The sequence below is a fragment of the Emydura macquarii genome, unplaced genomic scaffold (genome assembly GCF_026122565.2).
Source record: "Emydura macquarii macquarii isolate MOO-44397 ecotype Brisbane River unplaced genomic scaffold, CSIRO-AGI_Emac_v2 contig_1551, whole genome shotgun sequence".
NCBI lineage: Eukaryota > Metazoa > Chordata > Testudines > Chelidae > Emydura > Emydura macquarii.
In genome coordinates, this window is record NW_027131688.1 from 19,144,420 (window position 1) to 19,169,184 (window position 24,765).

General features: G+C 43.6%; 1 protein-coding gene across 1 annotated transcript in view; it reads right to left on the reverse strand.

The window, feature by feature from the left end:
- Nucleotides 1–8,310: 8,310 nt before the first annotated feature.
- TDRD9 (tudor domain containing 9) overlaps nucleotides 8,311–24,765 on the reverse strand; it is a 141,966-nt gene continuing 125,511 nt past the window's right edge. The window contains exons 30-36 of the mRNA XM_067554979.1: nucleotides 21,305–21,375; nucleotides 20,786–20,895; nucleotides 20,495–20,591; nucleotides 18,908–19,046; nucleotides 18,135–18,253; nucleotides 10,845–10,917; nucleotides 8,311–8,913 (exon numbers count right to left, since the gene is read on the reverse strand). Coding sequence (XP_067411080.1) covers nucleotides 8,812–8,913; nucleotides 10,845–10,917; nucleotides 18,135–18,253; nucleotides 18,908–19,046; nucleotides 20,495–20,591; nucleotides 20,786–20,895; nucleotides 21,305–21,375 — 711 coding nt within the window. The 3' untranslated portion in view covers nucleotides 8,311–8,811. The remainder of the gene's footprint in view (nucleotides 8,914–10,844; nucleotides 10,918–18,134; nucleotides 18,254–18,907; nucleotides 19,047–20,494; nucleotides 20,592–20,785; nucleotides 20,896–21,304; nucleotides 21,376–24,765) is intronic.

Consider the following 24,765-nt stretch of genomic DNA (forward strand, 5'->3'; position numbering starts at 1 on the left):
GATGTAGAGATGGTAGGTTGGGGTGGTTCATTTTGCACTGGATCTGGCCTAGGAATTATTGTAACTGTATGCCTTGGGAGAAGGCTAGCTGTAATACAGCAGTGAGCAAGAATTGCTTTGGTCACAAAGGCATGATCAGAATTACTGTCACTCTGTCAAGTCTGATCTTCCTGAGAATGTGAGGGATGGGAAGGAAGGCATATGTCAGTGGTTCTGACCACTGCACTAGAAAGGCATCCCCTACAGAGTTGAGACTTTGAGCACCCCGGGAACAGAATACCAGGCACTTTCGTTGCAAAGGAGTCTCAAAATGGGACCCACCATTGTTGAAAGAAGTGCTGTGCTATCCACAGGTGGAATTCCCACCAGTGGTCCATGTGGAAATGCTTGCTGACACTGTCTGCCAGAGAATTCATTACCCCTGGGTTGTGTACTGCTGAGAGGATGATTCGGAACTGATGCATCCGTTCCAGAGGTAGATTACTCCTCTGCAGTGTGGGGTGGATCTCATTCCTCCCTGCTTATTTCCATAGTAGATAGTGGTTGTGTTGTCTAAACTGACTTGGACATGTATGGACCAAACCATGGATATAAACATCTTGTATGCCTTGTGCAGTGTTTGACGCTCAAGTAGGTTGATACTGAATTCCTATAGGGACCAGGAGCCTTGGTGTGTTCACCTCTCCAGTGATGATTGTCTTTGAAGGTGGTGCAGGAACACACCAACAGACTCTGCTGCTGAAGAATTTCCAGTCCCAGGCACACAATGTATGCAAATCCACAATAAATACCCAAAGGGACCAGCACTCAAAGAAGGGAAAATTCCCTTGTAATTCTGCTTCTCTGAAGATATCTTGCAGGCAGCTCACTCTGGATCCTAGTTCTTTTGTATGAGACTGGCAAAACCTCGTTTTAAAACTTTTTGACCATTAAGGGTACTGGTAGTTAGGTCAGAGTGCAAGTCCAGGTTCAATTCCTCTTGATCATAACAAGCAAAAGAGCTCATACATGAGCTATTGAAGCATTGGGCCTGAAGACAGAGATATCTGAGTAATATTGGCACTGCTAAAAGACTACTAAACTACAGTATTCTGAACAAGTCTCCAGCCACATTCCAAAACATTAATACAGTTGCAGATAATTCAATTCAGTAGACTCAGGCTGGGATTTTTCGAGAGCCTCAGTGAATAAGGTACCCAAATCCCACTGAATTTCAATTGACCAGTTTCAAGATCTCAGCTTTGCTGTTTATACAGAATCAAAAGTATCTTGGTATTTATATTCCAACTTTCTGTCATTACAGAGTATTCTCTCCTGCAGAAGCTCCCACCCGTAACATCACAAAGTGTGGATACATCTACCTGTACCCTTCTCATTCCCCTGCTGACTTTTAAATAATATCTAATTGTGATTACTAGATGTAATATACTTTTAATCAACACACTGTGTATTTTAATTCAACATAGAAGTGCTGTGCTCTGAGTCAGTGATCAAGAAATGCAAGTTAGTGTTATTAAACCCAGCTGCTTTCAGAATTCTGTTAACTTTGTTTTTTGTAAACTGAGCTGTTAGCTTATTTATGGAGATTGGCACTGCCACCTACTGGTTTAATACAATTACAAACCACTTTATAAATCTTTGTTGTATATTATGAATCTAGTGGCACACCAATAGTCACCAAATTCAATTTTTATTAACCAGGTTTGTGAAGAGGAAGGAGAAAGACATCATGTCTTATTTCCACCTGTGTGTTTTATTCTGAAGCTGGCAGCCTCAGATATTTCGGGATAAAGAGCTTGTGTTTTAGGGGAGAGGAAAAAAGAAGGAAATGGAGGAGCAGTGAATCAGAGGTTCAAAAAGATTCTCCCTTCACTTATGAAAAAAATATGTACTTATGATTAATATTTTGTGGTGTCAAAAGTGGACAGTACAAGTGATTATATCCAGCACATTTAATTATATACTATAGCTAAGTCTGTACACAAATACAGCTTGAAGTCGTCAGCACATAACCAAAATATCAGTGTCCATTAACTTTTGTGGCAAAGCATCTCCTCAGTCTTGCCCCACCCTAGTCCCACAGTGTTAGTTTGTTCTCTGCCCTGCCCCAGCTTTCACAGTTTGAGCCTTCCTTCCCCTCCCCCCCCCCACCCCACCCTTTTTACTTGCTGCATTTGACTGGTGGGTTCCCCACCTCCCCCCCCCCTTTTTTTTTTTTTTTGGTCTTGCCCACCACCCCCGGGTTTCATCCCTTGCTGCCTGCCTCACCTATTCCCTTCTCACTGTTCCTTTGCCCCCATGCTGCTTTGCTTCAGCCTTCCAGAAGGTTCCTCTGGTCAGTTTGTTTGCCCTGCCTGCCGGCCCCAGCCTTTGCAGATAGGTTGGAGCTTTCCCAGCCCCGTTCCAGGCCTGCATCTACCTTCCCTCTTTCCTTGCCCTCTCCTGCTTCCCCATTGCCCAGTCCCATCTGACCCAGGTGCCCCTGCCCTCCCCCCCAGTGCTTGTGACTTCCCCGTTTTAGTTGACCCCCTGAGCACACTGCACTCCCCTGTGCTGGGTTAGCCCCTGCCCTCCCCGTGCAGCCAGAGGAGCCGGTGTTCTACCTTGGGCTTGGTGAGTGCATCGCTCCTACTTCCCTGCCTAGTTTGGCACACTTGTAGCCCCTTGGGTCAGCACCCTCTTCCCCTGCCTCCAGCCTAGCAGGGAGGAGCAATTGGTCCTCCCTCCCTCCCTCCCCTTTCTACTCCCTTCCCCCTACCTCTCTTCTCCCCCTTCCTCTTCTTCCTCCCCTCCCTCCTCCATCCCACTCTCCCCCAGACCTGTACCTGCCCCCTCCCAGGATGGCAGGTTTACCTGGGGATGAGACCCCTTAGCTACCCCTCCTCCCCTCTCTCAACCTGCTCCCCAGCCCCCACCTGGGTGGTGACTTTTCCAGCTGCCGCAGTTGTGCCACCTATCACCACCCCTACTGGGGCGCTGGTGGTGGCTGACTCGGGTAGGGACTCCAGGGTCTCTGCTGCTGCCATGGCTCCTGCTCCCCCCAACCCCTCCCCATTTTGGGGGGTACTCCCTTGCTCAGTAAGAAGGGCTAGAGCCCTGCCCAGAAGATAATGCCTTCTATGGTGTGGCCTCCTCCCCCTTCTCCGTCCCCTGCTGTCCCCTCCGCCAGCTCTGGGAGCAGCCTCTGAAAGACCTGAGCGTATGGGTGGTGCTCACCTCTGTCCTGCCCTTTCTCCCCCACGCAGCCCTTCAACCTCTCCTCGCCACCTGGGGGAAGCCCCTCTCTGTGATTAGCCCTATTCTACTTGGCTGCAAGGACCGCCACGACCTGTCAGGCTGCCAGCAGGTGCAGCTCCAGTTGCTGCCACCGGCACGTGGTGGTGATGGGGCATGAGAAACGACCCCTCGAGTGCCTCAAGGGGCTCTTTATCGGGTCTACTACTCTGCGGGAGTGGCCCAGTGCTACCTCTGCCGGGCTATGGGGCATGTCTGGAGGTACCTCGATCTAGGCAGTACGCAGCTGCCCCCTCCTCTTCCATCCCTCCCTTCCCAGACTGCTGCCTCTACTCTCACCCCTGGAGTGCCCTTGGGCTCCTTCGCCTCCCCGACTGACAGTGGCACCCTGATTGAGGCCACCTAACCCTTGGTGGTGATGGCCGGGACCAGAAGGTCGTGCTCTGACTCTTGGGGTGTCCCTTTCTCTTAGGTGGGGCCGCCCCACTTTCTACAGCCCAAGGGTATTGGTCTGGTTACACTTCCGCCTGGGGCCATGACCACGGACGCTGAGGCCACCGAGGCACCTGGGCCCAGCCCCATAGTGGACGCCCTCCCCTCACTCACCCTTCTGGGTCCCGACGCCACTCAGGAGGCGCTGCTGAGCTCCGACGGCCAAGTTGCTGGAGCCTTGGATCCCACCCCTACTCCTGGCTTTGACCCTTCCCCAGCTCCAGGTCCTGACCCTTCTCCTGATCCCATCCCAGCTCCCATCCCTGTCGATGACCCTCTGCCTCCTGCATTACTGCCACCTTGGGGTTGTCCCTTTCCTGTTTGACGGCTCGCAGGAAGTGGCTTTTGCGTTCCCCTCCGCCAGTCCATCTGGGGCTGCTGTTTTCCCTCTGCCGCTGCTCCCTATGACCATCTCAATGAGACACGGGGCTGCTGCAGGAGACCAGCTGGAGGACGACGACCCCATGCACTGTAGGATGAGCTGTGTTCCTTTCTCCAGGACAGGCCTGGTGCCAGGAACAGGATGTGGCTCACCCTGCAGCGGTGGTGGGACTTCCACTGTGTCCTCTGTGCCATGAGGGCTATCTTGGGGGAGGGCAAAGGGACCGGGAGGTAGGACACTGCAATCTACCAGCGGGCCCGCAGCTTTTGTGACTCCCTGATGTCATACGGGAACAGTCACAGGTTGCTGCAGAGCCTGACAGGAGCTGCCAGTATTTTTGCCCACGAGAATGCCCTCCAGCCCCCCTCATAATGCCTGTCACCTTCTCCACATTGAACACCCCAGGGCTATAAGGAGGGTCTCCGCAGGGGCCAAATGCTCTCCTTCCTCTGGGATGGTGGGGGTTACTTGGTGGCCTTCCTGCAGGAGACCCATATGGATAAAGCAACTGAGGCCAGCTGGCGGCTGGCGTGGAGGGACAGGGTGTACTTCAGCCACCTGACAGCTCATTCGGCTGTTCTCCCCTAATCTATGACCTGAGGTGCTAGGGGTCACTGAGGTTATGCCGGGCAGCCTGCTGCACCTCTGGGCCTGGGTGGAGGGGCTGACGTTGAATCTTATTAACGTCTACACCCCAAACTTGAGCCCAGAGTGGGTGTGCTTTTTTCAGCAGGTGTCCATCTTCCTTGGCTACCTGGATCCTCATGAATGCCTGATTGTGGGTGGGGACTTTACCACCACCCTTGAGGAATGGGACTGCACAGGGACCGAGCAGTGCCTGACCGCCGTAGACATCCTCTGGGAGATTATAGACCATGACTTCCTGGTGGACGTCTGGCGCGACTACCACCCAGACGATGTGTCCACCTTTACTTTTGTCCCAGTTGGATTGCATTTATCTGTCTCATCACCATCTTGCGCGGGCCCAGTCCTCTGGCGTTTGGCCGGCCCCATTCTCAGATCACCACCTGGTGACCGTGACGGCCTCCCTCACATTGAAGAGGCCAGGACTGGCCTATTGGCACTTTAACAACAATTTGCTGGAGGATGTGGGCTTTGTGGCATCCTTCCAGGAGTTCTGGCCTGGTGAAGGCAGAGGCGCGCCTTTCCCTCAGTGCGACAGTGGTGGGACGTGGGGGAAGGTCTGCACCCAGCTCTTCTGCTGCGACTACATCCAGGGGGCCAGCCAGCGGAGGGATGCGGCAAGAGAGCAACTGAAGCAGGAGGTCTTAGAGCTAGAGAGGCATCTAGCTGCAAGCCCCGAGGATCCATCCCTCTGCAGAGCATGCCAGGAGAAGCAGGAGGAACTCCAGACCCTTGATGACCTTCAGGCCCAGGATGCCGTTCGATCCTGCATCCGTCTCCTTCAGGAGATGGACAGCGGCTCTTGCATCTACACCCTGGAGAAAAAGAAGGGGGCTAAGAAGCACATCACCTGCCTTTTGGTGGAGAACGGCACCCCCCTCACAGATCCGGTGGAGATGCATGGGATGGCCAGAGACTTCTATGCCAGCCTCTTTTCCCCCGATGCTTGCAGGGTGCTCTGGGACGAACTGCCGTCAGTTGGCGTGGGCGACCAGGAGTGACTGGAGCTCCCTCTCACTCTGGCTGAGCTCTTGGAAGCCCTCCGTCTCATGCCCACTAATAAATGCCTGGGCATGGACGGGCTGACTGTGGAGTTCTACTGCATGTTCTGAGATGTCTTCAGCACATACCTCGCTACCATCTGGGCCAAGTCCTTGGGGGGCAGGGAGATCTCTGTCATGCAGGTGAGCAATGCTCGCCTTGCTGCCCAAGAAGGGGGACCTCTGTGACCTTAGGAATTGGCGTCCTGTCTCACTCCTCAGCATGGACTATAAGATCATAGCCAAGGCCATCGTGCTGCAGCTGGGTTCCGTGCTGGTGGATGTGGTCCACCCCAACTAGACCTACACCATCCCAGGCCATACCATCTTTGATAACCTTTACTTGGTCCAGGACCTCCTTGAGCTGGGATGTAGGAATGGTCTGTTGTTCACCCTCCTGTCCCTGGATCAGGAGATGTGTTTGACAGGGTGGAGCATGGGTATCTCCCTGGGCAGCCTGAGAGTATTCGGCTTTGGGCCCCAGTTTGTGGGGTTTCTCTAGGTGCTGTATGCTTCTGCAGAGTGCTTGATCAGGCTCAACTGAACCCTGACTGCACTGGTCTGCTTCGGGTGCAGGGTATGTCAGGGCAGTCCGCTGTCACGCCAACTGTACACGCTGGCCATTGAGCCCTTCCTCCGTCTCCTCCGCAAAAGGTTGACGGGGTTGATACTCCGTGAGCCAGAGTTGTGGGTGGTGCTGTCAGCGTATGCTGATGACATGCTCCTTGTGGTCCAGGACCTGGGCGACCTGTTGCAGGTGGAGGCCTTCCAGGCTGTCTACTTGGTGGTCTCTTCTGCCCGGATCAATTGGGTCAAGAGCTCTGGCATTTCAGGCCATCCGGTGGAGTGCAGGTGCCTAACCAGCTGGTCCTGTCCATGCTGACACCGACTGAAGATCCTGGACCCTACCCCAAGTTTCCTAGCCTACCTCCAGAAGCTCATTCTGGAGTTCTTTTGGCCAGGACTGCACTGGGTCACTGCAAGGGTCCTGAGGCTCCCCCTGGAGGAAGGGGGGCAGGGCCTGTGCTGCGTCCGCAGCCAGGTCCATGCCTTCTGCCTCCAGACCCTGCAGAGACTCCTTTATAGTGCAGGTAGTCCGGTGTGGACTGCACTGGTGCACATCTTCCTCCGCTGCCTCCGAGGGCTCCGATACGACCAGCAGTTTTTATCTCCACCCAAGGGGTCTTCTGTGAGACGCATCCAAGCTGCTAGTCTTCTACCAGAACCTCCTCCAGACCTGGAGGCTGGTCTCGGCAACCAGGTCTGTGATGGCCGCCGAAGGGGCGGATCTCCTCGTGGAGCCTCTGCTACATGATCCCCATCTCAGTGTACAGGTGGCAGAGTACCTCCCGGTGTGCCACAGGATGGTCCTAGCAGAAGTCACCAAGATCGGAGACCTCCTGGACTACGACCAGATGGACTGGGTAGATCCCCGAGTGCTGGGTCGGCTCATGGGGTTCTCCACCTTTCGAACCCCCTGGCGCATACCCCAGGAGGTGAGGGCAACTTTACGCCCGCTGCTCGGGCCTTCCTTGAACGGGTCCTGCTTCCTGTCCACCCCTCACCCCAGGCTCTCCAGACCTTTTCATCGAGCCCCTGTCCCACGAGCCCCCCATGCCACCTCCTCCACACACCCCAAGCCGGCTGCAGCATCTGAACCGCGCCACGGGCACATCTCTATATGCTCGTGGTTCCACACTCTCCATTTCCTCACCCTTGGGTCCTGCCCTGACACCAAGTGATGGGACCTCTTTCAATCAGTCGAGGGTGAGGAACCACAATGGGCCAGTCTGTATTCCACCTTGGTTCCACGGTCCGCCGGCGATGTTAGCTGGAGGCTCCTTCAGGAGCCGTGAGCACGGGGGTGTATCTGGTGCGGTTCACCCCTCATCCCAACACCTGCCCCTTTTGCATTGTGAGGGAGGCTCTGGCACACGTATATCTGTAGTGCGTCTGGTTGCAGCCCCTATTCCAGATCCTCCAGAACCTCCTCCTGAGGTTCTGGCTGCACTTCTCCACACACCTTTTGATCTATGCACACCCCATCTGTAGCCTCACAAAATCACGGGACCTCTTCATGAACCTTCTTCTCTCCTTGGCCAAGGTGACTGACCATCTACAACACCAGGTAGGTGATTGTTGGCTGAGGAGGTGCTCTGCGACTGTGGGGCCTATTTCCATTCCTCCGTCCGATCATGTATCCGAGCAAAGTTCCTCTGGGCTGTGTCTGCTGACTCCTTAGCCACTTTTGAGGAGCTGTGGGTGCTGTCTGAGGTTCTCTGCTCAGTGTCCCCTTCAGGTTACCTGCCATTTAGCCCTTTGACCTTCTCGCCCATTCCTGCTTTTTCATTCATTGTCCCCTGTAATCAGTTGTCCCAGGCTCAGCGCCTTCTCTTAGGCTGGGGGAGGGGCTTTTAGCCGTGGGCAGGCACAAGCCCACCCACATCCCGGCACCCAAATAGTAGTACTCTTTTGTAGCCTTTTATCACACTTTTTAATTATACAAAACAAATTAGCAAATTTGCTGTATGATTTATTATTCAAATACTAGTAACATACAAATAAAGCATATACAAAATGTAACATACAACAATATATTTTACTTCAAAAGACAAAAAAAACGTACTCATCTTTAGCTGTTGTGTGCTTCAGCGAAAGAGCTAACCAACTAAGACTATCTATTTTATACTCCCTTCGTTCACTGGGGTGCTTTTTGAAAAATTGTCTCAAACATTATTAAAAGAAAAAGAGCATCTTGCTCTAAACAAATCTGTTCTGTGAACTGTATTTTCAGTATATGTGTACCTTGATCTTCAATCTTTGGGAGAAAAGGTCACAATACATTTCTTTATCTTATTAAAAAAAACCCACTAGGACATTCCAAACTGCATACTACCTTCCTCTTTAGGATCAGAGGGAAGTGGAGCCAACCTTTAAGGACCATCCAGAAAACAGCAGTAAAATTAAACTGAAAACTTTTTTTTAACATTTCTTTCTTTTAAGGATTTCTTGAAATATTTAAGTATTTAAAACAACCAGTTTATGTAGCTGGTAAAGAAAAATTTTCTTTCCTCTTTCATTCTGCCTTTCAGATTGGTCAATGATAAGTTTTGAATCCACCTAATGAAAAAAAGCAAAATTACAGTGTTAGAAAGATGTAAGTTCATACGAGATGAAAGATGCAAACATGAGAAGATTTTTTCCCTACTATCTTGTTTTCAAATAACTTTTTGATTGTTCCAGCACATACAAGCTTTGCTCATGTTCTGTATAGAATGCTTAAAATTTAGATAAATATTACCATAAAAATCTCAGACTTATGTGATGGGATGCCTGTTTCAGAATTCTCCATTTCAGGTCCACAGGCTTTACTTATCAAGTGGATAACTAATAATGTAAGCATTTTATAAATACATAAAATAAGATGACCTGGTCCCTCAGACTTAAGATACACCTTGACATGTTGCTTTTACCAAAAAAATAAAACCGATGTGGATGAACAAAAGGAAAATGCTCATTTCGCCACATGATTATGTCCTCCTATTTTTTGTACTGTAGTAAAAAAAAAATCCATGAGTTGCTATTCTTTGAATTATCAGGTCAAAATGAACACATTCATATATCTATGCATATTGGGAGAGGAGTCAGTATAGAGTACTGCTTTAGAATAACAGTGAACTGATTTCCCATGCATATACACAAGGAATAAAGGTCAGCCATATATTTTTCAGTTCCTTAGGCAGTTAAGAAGGGAGAGGAGAGTGTGTGTCTGTTGAAGGTAACATAGTACTGTGGGGTTTAAGAGCATCTAAAAAATATTAAGTGTGGTTTTCCCTGAGAGAAAGAGTTGGCGTAATAGCATATTTTGACACTGAGTACTACTGAATCACTACTGAAATTTGAAAAATGAGTAGCAAGCACTACCTCTGCTCATGCAAGATATCAAAGAAGGTAGGAATGTGCATACCCTGTACTAGAGCTACAGAGGACAGATATTTTCTGTCCATTTATACTCCTATAATATAAAATCAGTACATGACAACCTTACAGCAAAATTAAAAGAAAATAAACACTCCCCTCAGTAAACTGTGATGAGGATGAGCATATTTGCCCTCTGCTCACCCTATCTTCTCAGGCTTTCCTTCCCTTTCAAGAAGAGACCTAAACGCCTCACTTACCCATTTCAGGAAATCACCCAGTTACCTTCCTCCACCACCAAAGACACATGAAACCTACCAGACTGCCTCATTCCTGCTGGTTCACGGACCACTAAACTGGCTATGAACAAACTGCAGTGGGAATCTGGTTGCATGGGGAGACCCATTTAGGGAAGATTTCTAACATACCAGCAGGGCAGACTAAGACTTATTCCAAACAAGAACCCTACTTTTGAGCTGCAGGAAACTCTTCGAAATATCTAGACTTATATCTCCCTATCTGACCCTAAACCTAGCAGGTTTCTTGAAACTATAAAAAGGAAATATTGTTTGAAAACACAATGGGCAGCAATAAAATCCAACATATGCTGTGGTGAGCTAACAATTACAAAATAAGTAACAAACACACCAGTCACCGATTTTCCTTTTCTTTCCTTTAGTTACTTTTATGGTGTTTCATTGGAAGTACCAAAAGATTAATTTCTAAAGGGGGAATAAAAATTTTTAGACATAGTAATAAAATGTACACCCTACTGAGCAGCAATCAATAAATGACAACTCCCTGTCAGAAATCATCCTTCACTGAAAGTTTCAGAAGTGGTTTTTTTGGAAATAGTGAATATTAGTGTTCACAGAAGTAAACAGAAAGCATTACAAAAGCCAGACTAAATATACAGATCTATCCATGCACCTCAAATCCCAACTTATAATATATGTACTGTTATCTAAATCATCTCTGCTCATGAGGTTAACAGATACCTGCAAACGACTACACTGACACAAAAAACATTTTCCTTGTGATCGTCTGATCAGAACCTACTTTAAGTCTCCAGATATGAAGGAATATTGTAAATAATCTATTCATTCAATTTTTTTAGAAAATTATAACCTTACCCGATTCCAATCATATGGTTTCCCATACCACTTGGGAGCAATTACTTCTCGAGGTTTCGATTTGCAGATTAAACTGAAATTTCATAAAAACATCTTTAAGAAACCCAACTTTATTTAATTAAATCTAAACACCTAATGAAACATTTGTATTGGAAATGTTTTGTATTGAACGAAATGTTAACATTTTCATGTTATTCTAATTTGTTCATTTATCTAATACTATGTCTCCAATGTGAGAAGTCACAAATAAAGTCATGCCCTAGTGAAACTGTTTATTTTAAAACTGTATTCTGAGAAAAAAAATTGGTATAATTTATTTGACAAAGTGCTACAAATTGTGACTGTCATTTATTCCATAAATTTATGTATTACTTATTCATCTGAATATATATTTTAGCTATTTTTAGATCATTTTGTTTTCTGTAACAACTCAATTACTATAGATTGTCTGTCTGCCCCAGTTATTTCCCTCAAGCTGTGTGAAGTACAACAATGATACATTTTAATTAATTCTGTCTAGATGTGTTTTTCAAATACACATTGTACGCTTAAGTAGGGATGACATGTTGTAAACACAGTTAATTTAAAAAAATTGCAGAGGGGAAACCATGAAAGCCTTAGCCTGATACTGAAAAGACACTATGTGCATAAAAGTAAAGCATTTTTCTGTGCATTAAACAAAAAGTAAGCAGAAAACCTCAGAAATACAGGAGGAGAAAGATTTTATATAGGGGGAAAAATAAAATATACAATGCAACACTGCTACCAGATAGTCTCTTCCTTCAAAACCAGAGTATGCTCAGCTTCTGATATTTGGGGGTAAAAGCAAGATGTAATTTTACTCCTGAAATTTGGTTTCTGGATACCGTGATCCACAAATCTTGAAGAACAGGATAACTAAGTTATTGGATCTTAACACTATTTTGTTGTATGGCAAAAGATTTATCAACAGAACACATTTTCCACAGAGATGAAGGAAATATGGGACAAGACTATTAACTTTTACCAAAGGAACTTCATCATTTTTATCTTGTAGGTTAATATTTTAGATTCTGGTCCTTTTAACAAAGTTATATTTATTTTGACAGATTTTTTCTTTACGTGGTATAACAGTATTTTAAATGAATCATTAACTAGTGAACCGTAGGCATGTATTAATCAGTACTACTGAATATCATGACTTGTCTTATTAAATTTGCTTTTTTAAAAGTTTTGTAAATACTGGGAAAATCATAGATTGACTTCAAAGGTTTTTGGATAGGCAAAAAGAGGTGCGAAGGGGGTGGGAATAAGGGAAAGAGAATGAAGACAGCGAATGAAAGAGTGACAAATATCTACACTGTGGGCTCGGTCAACGCCGGAGCAATCAATGCAGTGGCAATCACCTGAGTGGGTCTGGTGAAGACCCAGTCAATTGATTGCCAAGTGCTCTCCCGTCTACTCCAGTACTCCACCGGAACGGGGAGAGTAAGCTATGTCGAAGAGTCAGGCATCTCCAGTCGACATGGCACAGTGAAGATAGCGCAGCTACTCAATGCAAGGTATGTCGGTCAGCATATAATGTAACTTGCGTACCTTGCATCGATGGAGCTAGGGGCACCATATAGGTATGGCAAGGTATGGCATTTGCCCTATTTTGATTTTTCATAACAGCTGAAAGTGACTTCTCCCCTCCCCTTCTTTCACCAGCCAGGACTCGGAGCAATGCAATTACTTTGCTTGCGGCTCTTCCCCCGTCTCCTCACGGGCCTAGTCTTTGCTCAGCCAATAGGAATGCAGCGTGGGGCAGAGCCAATAGCAGGGCTGGGAGCCTCGCAGCATTTTTCAATCTTGAAAAAACAAAGATGCTCAGCTGGTGGAAGCAAAGCAAACTCTCAGCAGGATTTGTGCTTAGTTTGAAGATGTTGCAAATTTCACCATGATCTGCCCCCAGCTTCACACTGACATGTTAAAAAGAAAGGAGCAAGCTCCTTGACCTTGTGACACCAATAGACACAGCACAATACCAGCAGCCCAGGCACATTCAGGTAGACAGCCCAGCTCTTGAAGTTTCAGGCTGCAAGAGCAGCACTGAAGAATGACCACCTGGAATCTTTCCCTACTGTGAAGAAATAAGTAAATGCTGTCACACCACAAATATTTTTAAATTACATATAAAATTTCTCATTTTTTCCAATGTTCTAATTTTTTATTGAATGGTCAGTGTGGCCATTTATTCTGCCATTTAAACACATTGTGAGAATCTTTCCCTTTTCCTACATTGGGCTGTGGATGGGTCAGGTTACCAGGTAGGTCCACATAGGCTGTTACACACAAATGCTGTGAATGCCTTGATCTTACCAAATCTCCCCAAGGTTGCACTTTTCTAAGGCCTTTTTCCCAGAATATCTTTTGAGGAGTTGCTGGTCCTTTGTATGTGCAGATACAAGCTACTGCTGCCTTCAAGCAGCCATTTTGTAGCTGTGTGTGATGTGCTGTATGTTCTCTTGTCCTGGTAAATAATCTTAGCTCCTCTTGTCTTGTACTTACTCTTTAATATTTCTGAGGGAGCCAGAGTCTGATAAACTTGAGTACCTCAGTGAATTTCATTGAAGTTTGATGTTTATGCTCTCAAATCCTTACAGCTACACACTAGAAACCTCCTTCCAACTTAATCCTTTTTATTTATCATAATTATTTGTATAAAACCTTCAGTGAACATAAACCCAAGCCTATATGAAAAATTAGTAAGATTTGGCTGCCAAAATTTGTTCATTATAGATCCATGCTGCTAACATCCATCATTTAATTACACTCTAGATAGTGATTTTTTTAAAGAGATTTTTTTTAAGTTTGGTATCTCAGTTATTTTTGAGCCACCATTAATTTCACCCCCTCCTTCATTTGTTAATTAATGCACATACTTTCTCTCTAATACTACTTTCCCTCTTGACAAACATTTAAATGTTCATCTTAACCCTGTAGTTTACCATCAGCTCATTTATGTTAGTGGTGAAAGATGATCAAGTTACAACACAATCTGAAAATTTCTTTCATGATGAAAAGATCTCCAAAAATATCATGCCCAAGAATAATCCAGAGATCATGCAGCCATTGTGCTGGTCCTGTATATAATGGAAATCACTTCAAGCCAGGAGATGCTGCACCCCCAGCACCCTTAGTTCCAGTACCTATGACTTTTTTTTTTAAACCCACAAAGTTATAAAACAAGAGACTACCAAAAAAGATTCCAAACTCTTTTTAAAAAGGCTATGTATCTGAATGAAAATAGTTCTTAGACCAAGTTTCCTGTGCAGTGTTTGCAACCCAACCATTGGAGCACTTATTAGAACATTGAAAATGAAATGAATTACAACTAGAAGAACTGATTCCCCCCATTGTCTACACTTCAAGAAATACAGAAAGTAAAGCACATAAGTAGTTACCAACCAGCTTAAACTTTTTAATATTCCTTCATTTGTAGTGGCCTAAATCAGTGTTGCCATTATCATCTGCCTAGTCAGATTTGGGATTGGGAATTTTTTCCTGTATTATCTCCTGATTGTTCTAAATTTAAAAGTAAACTTAAAATATGGCTTAATTGGGGTTTATTTTTTCCTTTATATAGGAATTAGGTACAGTGATTCTGTCAGCTAAATTTCTAACTTATTACTTTAAAAAAAAAACCCTTAAGAAAACAACAAACTGTAAGTAACTGACTACTAACTACAGGGATTGCTACTTGCTCTGAAAGCAAGGGGCAGACGTTCCAGCTACCGTCAATGTGCGGAAAGAAGGAACTGGGGGCCGGCAGGTCGGCGGCACCCTATGTACCACGGCATGAGCGCAGTACTCCAAGGGGCGCCTGAGCCAACCCTACGGGGCTTGCTAGGGGCAAAAAAGTTCAGGAGACCAGTGCACGGGGTGCGCACTCACCTATATTGGAATGGATACGAGCAATCACTCGAACAGAGAACCCCTCAAGTTTTCAGGTGCCTAAGTAGTCCCTGGAATCATGGTTAAAGTTGCCCCACCCTACCAAAATCTGAAATGACGCTCCTGGACGGAGCTGCTCAGTGTAGACAAGGCATATGTGAATGGAGACAAGTCTGTAAGAAAAGTTTAGAGCTAACAAAGAGGAGATTTGGGGATGAGCAATAAATTTAAGTGCAGTTCTGTTCTAAAAAGGGATTGTGGGTTTAAATGTTATAGTCTCAAATACTATATAAAATATGCTCTGTTTAAAAAGACAATATTTTTGTAAATGCTTGTCTTGCAAACCCAACAGTCCAGCTGGATTTGTCCCTTTGCCAGCCAAGTTCTGCCCTCTACTTCTATACAATTGGACTATTTTCAAATGATTGGATCTTGCAGTTAATTATAACTTTACAAATCATTATTTTTATGATGCAGGAGAAGGAATGGAATCCAGTTTAGTTTCTCTTAGCTGTATTCAGCTTTGAAGTATTAACAGGAGTAAAATCCAGTAGAAATTGATAGACATTTTCAGAGCAGCTTTTGATTTCATCGTGAGGTACTCCATATTTTTTTTAAGTAATACAGTCATGAAAATTATTAGATAGGACTCTGAATACTGGGAGATCTGTTGAGGAAGAAGGTGCCATTTGCAGTCATTTTTTCATATTGAAATCAAACCTTAAGGAAGAAGGGGATTGGTAAAGACTCAAGTATATTCTATTTATTCTTTATGCTTGTGAAGGCAGAATAAATTTAGCAAGAAAATGAGATTTTACTTGGTTTTGTCAGCAGGAACAGGAGCCTTGCAAAATGCTTCTTGCTCATTCCCACAGGGAATATAATGTGTTTTTGACAGGTCTGTAAATTTCCTTCCACCTGCCCTTTACTATAGTAAGGGGGTGGGAGGGCCAAGTAGATTTTGTGATTAAGCCAATAATTTTTATTACTTTTGCGAGGATGAGTAAAAGGACTATGCTCTGTGCTTCTGAAGATATACCAGGCATGTAGTTATGACTACATTAAAAGCACAGATTATTTGAGTCCTACCTAATATGGTATTAGCTGACCAAGGTACATTTCTTAGCTAGATACCCCTAATGCAGCAATTTGCTGCATAACTCAAGCCAGTAAAGTTTACACTGGAACATGTGCCAAATTCTTCCAGGAGCACTTCTTTCTAGCCTCTGGAATTTTGCCAACTGTCCTAGACTGCAGGTCTCAAAACAGCAGGTTGCCCCGTAAAGTCTCTGCCTGGTGCTCCTGCCAGGAAGTGCACCTGTACAATATGCCTCAGAAGGGTCACAATTCTGGAGCTGTACCTTAGCTGTTTGGCTGGAGACACAAAAGCACTGAGAGACAGGACACTAAGAGTTGCCATGTCACTAAGACAACAGTGCTTGGCTTTACCAGAGGACAGTCACAGTTGCTGGATGCTGTCTTAAGACAAACACACTTCCTTATGAATACTGAACTCTGTGTCAAATTCAATTGATTCAAATTCAAATCCTTATAGTTGGGCTTCTCCACAGTCTCTTTTCAGTCTCTGGCACGTGCTGATGCCCTAAAGAATTCTTGCTACATCGCCCCACAGAGCAAAACCTGACCTCTGTTATTTCCCTTACTAATTGACCTCACTCAAGATGTGTGGAGTGGATTCCTTTTCAAAGTTGGGATGGAGGCGTTAGTGCTCACATACATCAAAGGAGTTGAGATAGTAACAACAGCAAATCAATTCAAATATATGAGCAAGTACACCAAAGGAGGGAGTCACAGAAACTGCCACTGTCAATTCTCTCTACATCAGCGGTTCTCAACCTTTTTTTCCCCCGAGTACCACTCGGGTCAGGTACAGTCAGGTCAAGTATCACTTGACCTGACTGTACCTGACCCGAGTACCACTCGGGAAAAAAAGGGGGGGGGGAACTTGCGGCGGCGGGGTTTCGCGGCAGTGGCGGGGGGGACTTTCGGCGGTGGCGGGTTACATGGGGGGAACAATGCCCTCCGCCGAAACCCTTCCGCCGTTTGCCCCTTTTTGGCGGCAGGGTTTCGCGCGGGTGAGTGGGCACTTCTGGCGGCGGATTCGGCGGCGCGGTACGGCTCGCGTACCACCCAGCCTTCTTCGAAGTACCACCGGTGGTACGCGTACCACCGGTTGAGAACCGCTGCTCTACATCATATGTGACAGCAACCACTATTACTTTACTGCTTTTTGCACTGGGGGACTCCACTTAAAGCTTCTGCTCCATCTCAACCTAAAGCTGCATGTGAAATTGCTCCCACGTCAACACACAGTCGCTTTAGGAAGGCTTTTTCTTCTGGAAAAGCACTGTCTAGCACCTTTCCTGGGTACAAAGGCACCACTGGAGACCCTTTGTAACCTCTAGTGCAGAACTACAAATGAGGGCCCCTGGATGGCCATTGCCCAAACTTCCATTTGGATCTGTTTCTGCACACAGATATGTACAGGGATGAAAAGGTTTGTTAAAGGTCTAGCTCTAGAACAAAGATGCCTGCACTATATTCACAGAGAAAGACAGGCTTGCTCAAAGCTTCAAGCACACTTAGTAGCCACATGCTTTAGAGAACTGCCATAATGACTTTTAATACTGAGGCTGGCTCAGTAGAAAGCTTTTGGAGACAGACAAACAGCAAGCTGCACTGACGGTAGAAACCCCAAGTACTCTGCATTATACTGGTGGATTTGGTCATAAGAATCAAGGAAGGGTTGCTGGAAAGAGGCATGTGGCCTCAGTAACTACCCTGATTTCTCTTGGGATATCTGCAATAAGGCAGGGTATGGGAAGGAAAATTGCAGCAATTATCTCTGCTAGTATCTCCCTTGGCACAGATCTGCTGAGGGAGAGAGACAGCAGCCTGTACACTTCTGATGTAATCTGGAGCCAAAAATCTCCAATAAACAGATTCCATCAGAGAGGCAGAGGAAGAAACTCTCTAGATTCTGAGTTCCTGTCAGTCAGTCCCTAGAACAGGGAACCATAACAGCTAATAACTTTGGGGACCAGGTTTTGCTGTCTTTAGTTTTCACGATTCTAATAACTGTTAGGCTTTCCTGTTGACCTAGTGTTACAGTACCAGTAAAATTATAAACAATGGAAACAATAAGACTGAAGCCTATATTAAAATGATGAAAACAAGAAATATTTTGAAAGCAATTTAATGCACAAAGCAGAAACTATTGGATTTATTGCTTTATAAACAAGCAAAATAAATCAAGATAAATCAATAAACCAGTCAGAAGCGTGAAAACAAATGTGAATTCTGTTTGCTATCAACTATGACAACAAAAAATATTATCAAGAAAAGTAGTCTTACCCCAAAAGTTTCTCACGAGCATTCTCTTGCAGCTGTGCAATTCTCTCTTGTCCAAGATACCTTGGGCCATTTGGGCCACCACAAACCAGTTTGTTAATGGCTGTTCTTAGGATGTTTATCTGTAAACATTCCAGTGATACATGATAATAAGCAGCTCAAACAACAGCTCCTGTTTAAATTCAGATTATACTTAGGGATGTGTGTGCGCATGCACACCTGTGTCTGTTTTTCTAGTATGGTTCAATTAACATGGACAGTTCATTTTTATATCAACATTAGCAAAGACATCTGAGGAAAAACCATTTATGAATATACTTTTATATAAGAATGTCTAATCTTCTCTGACTAAGTGGATTTTTTAAATAGCATTAATCTTTTATATCAAAAATATAATTTAAAGGTTTTAATATTACCCAGAAAAACAAAAAACCCATCTTCTATAGGAGTTTGATTAGCACAGCATTGATATTTAGTTACTGCTTAATTATATACAACTGTCTAAAAAGATGATAATGTATTGTATTTGATTTTCGACTTTGTTCAATAAAGTTTAATGAAACTACTGCAGGGTTTTTAAACTTCGTTTCTGACACACAAAATCAGTTCAGGGTTATAAACAGGCAATTTCACTAAAAATTAGACAACTTTAAAATTCTGCCAAAGGTTGCTAGACTTCAAGTAATAAAACTGCAACAGCTAACAATTTCTGACATCTGCTAGATTCCAGACATGCACTACTACTACAATGAAAACAATTCATATGCATGTTTTACCTCTACTATGTCATCCATGCCAAGTTGCACATCAAATGCCAGTTCCATGTCATGTTCTGGAAGCACTGGGGTTCCAAGAGTCTGATTCCACCCCAAACCACAAAGAACACCAATAAAACTCTTTCCACTTTCATCAACCCTAAACAAAATGAAAACTTGAACTGGAATTTTGGAAAGATGAAATTATAGAAAACAAAGCAATCTCATCTGAGACACCAAGAATCTAATTTATATCCCACATTATCATGAATATCAATGCTCAGAATATATCTATTCTGCAACCGCTGGGTTTGAATGCAGCTCAAGCAGACATATGCAAGTTAGCTGTACAAGCATGCCTGGAACCCTGGGCTTCATTGCTTGAATACTGAGCTAGCTCAATTAAAGCTAGCTAAGATGTGTCTACACAAGTTGCAATCACACCCTGTGATCGTATTATAGTGATATCCTCATGAACAAACATTTGGATTGCCAAACAAAAGCCAAGTTCCTGATATAACCTAGCCTATGGGATAGGTAAGGATCCCAAAACAATTTTTAGGTTCATGCAACACCTTGTTATGACACTACATGGTGATGCTGGGACACTGTATTGACATGCTGATGCATGTCACAACAAAATAGCATTCACATTTTCTCTGCATAAATAGTTTAAAAGCAGCAAAGCTGTGACTAGCAGCTGCTCAATACTTAAAAGAGCATTAAACGTATACAGACCAGAACTTAGTTTAAGGAAACCTAGCATCCTTTGTGTTGAAGTAGTGACCTGCAGTGACCCCAGTTTGTGGTTTAAGGGTTATAACCCATGCCGTGCAACCTGTAGTCATTAGATTTCCATTATACATATCAACTCGTATCAACATATAGATTCAAATAATGTTTTATTTACTTCAGTTTCTAATTCATGAATTGTATATCTTTAAAGGTTCCAAGTTTCTCAAACTCCTTCCATCATGGGTTTCACCAGGAGACAATGATAGGATCTGAAAGTGCTATCACAGCACAAACCCCTTCTCTGCCTAGAATCTGATCTTGTTCTATTTAAGAACATAAGAACACAAGAATGTAGGCACAGCTATACTGGAACAAACAAATGGTCCATCTAGCCCACTACCCTATCTTCTGACAGTGTCACATATTGCAGAAGGAATGAACAGAACACAACAATTTCAAGTGATCCATCCCCCTTGTCCAGTTCAAGCTTTGGGCAATTGGAGGTTTAGGGACACTCAGAGCCTCGGTTTGCATCCCTGACCATTTTGGCTAATAATCATTGAGCCCTAAACTCCATGAACTTATCTAATTTTTTTTAAAACCCAGGTATACATTTGGACATGGCAACAAGTTCCACAGGTTGACTGGGCGTTGTGTGAAATAGTACTTCTTCATGTCTGTTTTAAACCTGCTGCCTACTAATTTCATCAGGTGACACTGCTGGTAGAGGATGGAAGAAACAAGAGAAGTATAGGAGAACGATGGTAAGGAACACATCATTACTGAAGGTGTAGAGAGTCAACCTGCTCCAATCATCAATCTTTCAACTTCCTAAGTATAATTCTATCATTCTTAAAAAAAATGCATATATACCTGAGTTCTATACAAGGAGCAAACAACATACTGAGGAGTGCTGGTAGCCCAGGAATTGGAGGCATCAAAGAAGTTTCTCTTAACAACATTGTAGATCCTATTACAAAAAGGCATAAAAATCGGTAATTAACAGAAAGCCTTAACAGTATAACCAAGCTCTAAGCAGTTGGTAGACAGAATTTCAGTGACAGATATATTTAGTTTCGTGGCTATTCATATAGCCAATGCTAAGATGTTAAAGAAAAGAAAGTGAGAAAAATAAGGAACCCATACATATATATTTAGAATTACCAGTTGCATTTACTGATACAGAAGCAGCAACCAACATTTTCTGAAATGGATCTTCAGGGGTATTATTGACAATTACAGAGTTTATACTCTCCTTTTCTATGCAGACACATCTAGGAAAAATGACAAAATATATTTACTGGCAGTAAGAAAGAAAAACCAGTACAAATGTGTATCTAAAAAATCCTTTTAAAATTATGAATCAGCCATAAGTGTGCAAAGCCAATCAAACTCACTCTATTTAGTGAGTCAAGTTTCGATATGAATCCAGGCTCCCAGTCTTGTACTCTAGATAAACACAATTTCTACAGCCATTAGAACTGCTTCAATGAATTCTCCCATTCTTCTCAGAAATTTTAACATTACAGGGTTTTTTTGTTTGTTTATTTTTTACTTCAACAGAGTTACGGAAGTTACCATAAGCATAATGGTAAATTAATAAATTAATAAAAAAATTGAAGACGTGAAAATGTATATTCCAGTAACTCTTGCCTGCCATTCACAATGACAGCTTTATCATACCTGAACTTGGAAATTCGGGTAATACTGTGACACCTCATCTCATAAGGATTGAAGGGGCCATGAAGCACTGCCTTTGAAAACAAGATAGGTCAAGTGAAATTCTAGTTAGCTAATATTTGAACCTCTCCCTTTCACAACCATCCTTTAATAAATGAAAAGTCAGTTTTCAGATGAAAATAAAAAAACAACAAAAATAAATATATATTAATACTTTATTGGGCATATATACTAACATTCGACATTTTCAAACCTGGGTGCCTAAAGTTAAGTTCCTAAATTTATATCTAGGCACCTAAATAAAAATTGCCTCTTTTCACAGGAGTTGAGCGTTCAGCTTCTATAGGAGCTGGGGTTCTACACCACTTCTGAAAATCAGGCTATTTGTATTTAAGTGTCTACGTATCTACTCTTGTAAACACCTATGCACATGCTTAGCTTTTTGCATGAGAATAGTCCCATTGAGTTCTATGGGGCCACTTACTTGTGTGAATTAAGTGTGTGGGTGTATGTTTGGAAGACTGAAGCCTAAATCAGGAGCCTAATTTCAGACACTAGATTTGAAATATAAAAAGCATAGAAGGTGGTTAACTGATAATCCGAGTACAGTATAGGACACATTTTTACATAGTGATCAGTATTCACTGTTTAGTTATGGCTACGTTTCCTTATGAGATTCAATCAAATTAACAATTTAGAGTTTGCCTGGGCCATGTACTATATCACCAATATCACTTAGCGTGCTGCAGTAACTTTGTATTACCAGATCTATATTAGTCTACTTGGCAGGAAACTAAAGGCAGCACTTATTTTCCGTATGTTTTTACATTCAAGTTATCATAAATAAATGCACACAACCATACCATTTGCTTGTCGCTGTAGATCCTGATGGTAACTACATTTTAACTGATGATGTGCACTAGCAATAGAGATTTGCAATTTATCAGCTTTGTCCTCACCCTACAGTTATAGAAAAGAGAGATTATGGGATGCACTGTAAGATTCTGAGGTTGAGTTGGCTTTTTTAGGCAGCTGCATGGGACAGCAAATACCCAGAAAAAAGTGAGTTAATTAAAATAGTGGTGAGGAAAGGTTTGCTGTATCAGAATCTGCTTTGGAGGTCAAAGCATAGATGTACCACTACCAGAGTGTGCTCCTACATGCACTAAGAACAGGCTTGGTAGAATTTGATTTTTTTTAAATATAATTTTGATGGATATCGATGTTTATTTATTTATTTATTTTTTAAAAACATTTTTATGGATTTACATTTTCACAGTTGCATAAACTATATGGGGGAGACAATTATTCAAAGACTGTGGATGTTCAGAATCAAAATGTTAAAGCTTTCTAAACTATTAAAACACAAACTGTCAACATCACCTCAAGATATACAAAGTAAATGTTCTAAACTCAACAAATCATACGTTTTTATTATTCACTCACTAGTCCATTTATAAGAACCCTTATTCACAGGATTTTGATTCTAAAAAGTTCTCAAGCAGCTGCTTTTTTTAAAGCTTTGCCCATCTGTAAATTTCTATTATTTTGATGGAAATTTCTTTCCATTAGTTTGTGCGTGTATGGTGAAATCAGTGTTTACTGATATCTAATCTAATCTAAAAAATCTACTCCTTCCAAGCCTAACTAAAAAGAATGTTGATACGGAACGGAGATTAAAGGTGAACTCAGTGTTGAGTTACTTTTATGTTTATGTGCTGAATGTGGTAACTAAACATATTCAATGAATATTGAAAAAGAAAAAAAAAGTGTAGTTTTTTATAAAATACAGTAGATCTTCTAGATTTACCAGAGATTACCTACTTTACAGTAATTTGAGTACTTCAAGATGTTTTGTCTCTATGGGTGCTATGTGTTAGAATGTGCGTGAGCTCATGCACTCTTGACTGGAGGCAAAGCAGTGTCCTTGGGCCTGCGTCTGCACAGAGCAGCATCTTGTGCGTCCAGAAAGGATATAAGACCCACCACCCCCCAGTTCCTTCTCACTGCAGAGCTAAGCCTCCATAGCTGAGAGAAGGAGAAGGAGAGGTAAAGCAACCATAGGAACAAAACGTCTTGAAGAAGTCAAGTTACTGTAAAGTTAGTAATCTCTCCTTCTTCTTCAAGTATGTGTCCACATTGGTGTTCCACCAGAGGTGACTCCTAAGAAGTAACTCAATGAGCAGGTGGTGTTGAGGCGGCAAGTCCAAAATGAGTTGGAGGCCTGCATCTCAAAGGTAATATCAACCTTGGAGAACGTGTAATGCTCGATAAAAGGTATGAATGGAAGATAAAATTGCAATCCTACAAATTTATGTTATGAGAACATCCCTCAGTAGAGCTACAGATGTGGACTGAGCTCTAGTGAAACATGCCAACACCCTGAGGGGGCTGCATCCCTGCAGAGTCATAGCAACTTAACACATAACCAGAAACCCACTTGGACTATCTCAGTGGAAATAGGCTGGACCCTTCATCCTCTCTACAAATATACCAATAGCCTAGAAGAAGACCATAAGTCCTAGTCCTGGTCAAGGTAGAAGGTTAGGGCCCTTCTGAAGTCTCGTGTAGGAAGGCTGATCTCCCTGGAGGTATGAAGTTTTGGGTGGAACATTGGCAGGCGAATCTCTTGATTTACATGGTATTCCCAAGAGACCTTTGGGAGGAAACAAGGATAGGGATGCAGTTTAACCGGTGGTATATAGTGGGTTAGCCATAACAGCATCAAGCTCTTCCATTCATTTAGCTGAAGTGAAAACTATGAGGAACAAAGTCTTGAGAGAGAGGTGGAAGAGAGAACAGTTAGCCATTGTTTCAAATGGAGGTATCCTCAGAGTACTGAGAACCAAACTGAGGTCCCACTGGACGGCCTGATTCCATCTAGGGGGAAACAAGATGTATAAACCGTCGAGGACTCCAGCTGTAGTAGGGTGGGCAAAGACCAAGAAGCCTTCGACAGCTGTTATAGCAGCCAGATGTACTCTGACTGAGCTCATTGACTGACCTTGTGTCTAAATCCAACAGATAGTCCAAGATTCTGGAGAGTGGAATCTCTGAGGCTTGGGAAGAGTGAGTGGAACACCAGGAGTGAAAGCATTTCCACTTCTGAAAGTAAGTTTTGTGAGTACAAGGTTTCCTGCTAGATAGGAGAACTGACTGGACCTCATCCAAACAGGTTAGTTCATGATCAATACCATCAATACCACACTCAAAGGTTCAAAGATGAGGGATTGAGATGGGTCAAGGTCCCTGAATTCTGTGGCAGGAGATCCTTCCTGAGAGGAAGTTGAAGAGGTGTTGCCAGGGAGAGATGAAGCCAGCTCTCTATTGCCACACTTGTCTTGGTCAGGACGGCAATATGAGGATAACCTTTTCTCTTTTTTGATGTAGCTTAAGTAAACTCTTGTGGATCAGAAGTACAGGTGGGTAAGCACACAGTAGCATATGGGGCCTTGGTGTTCTGA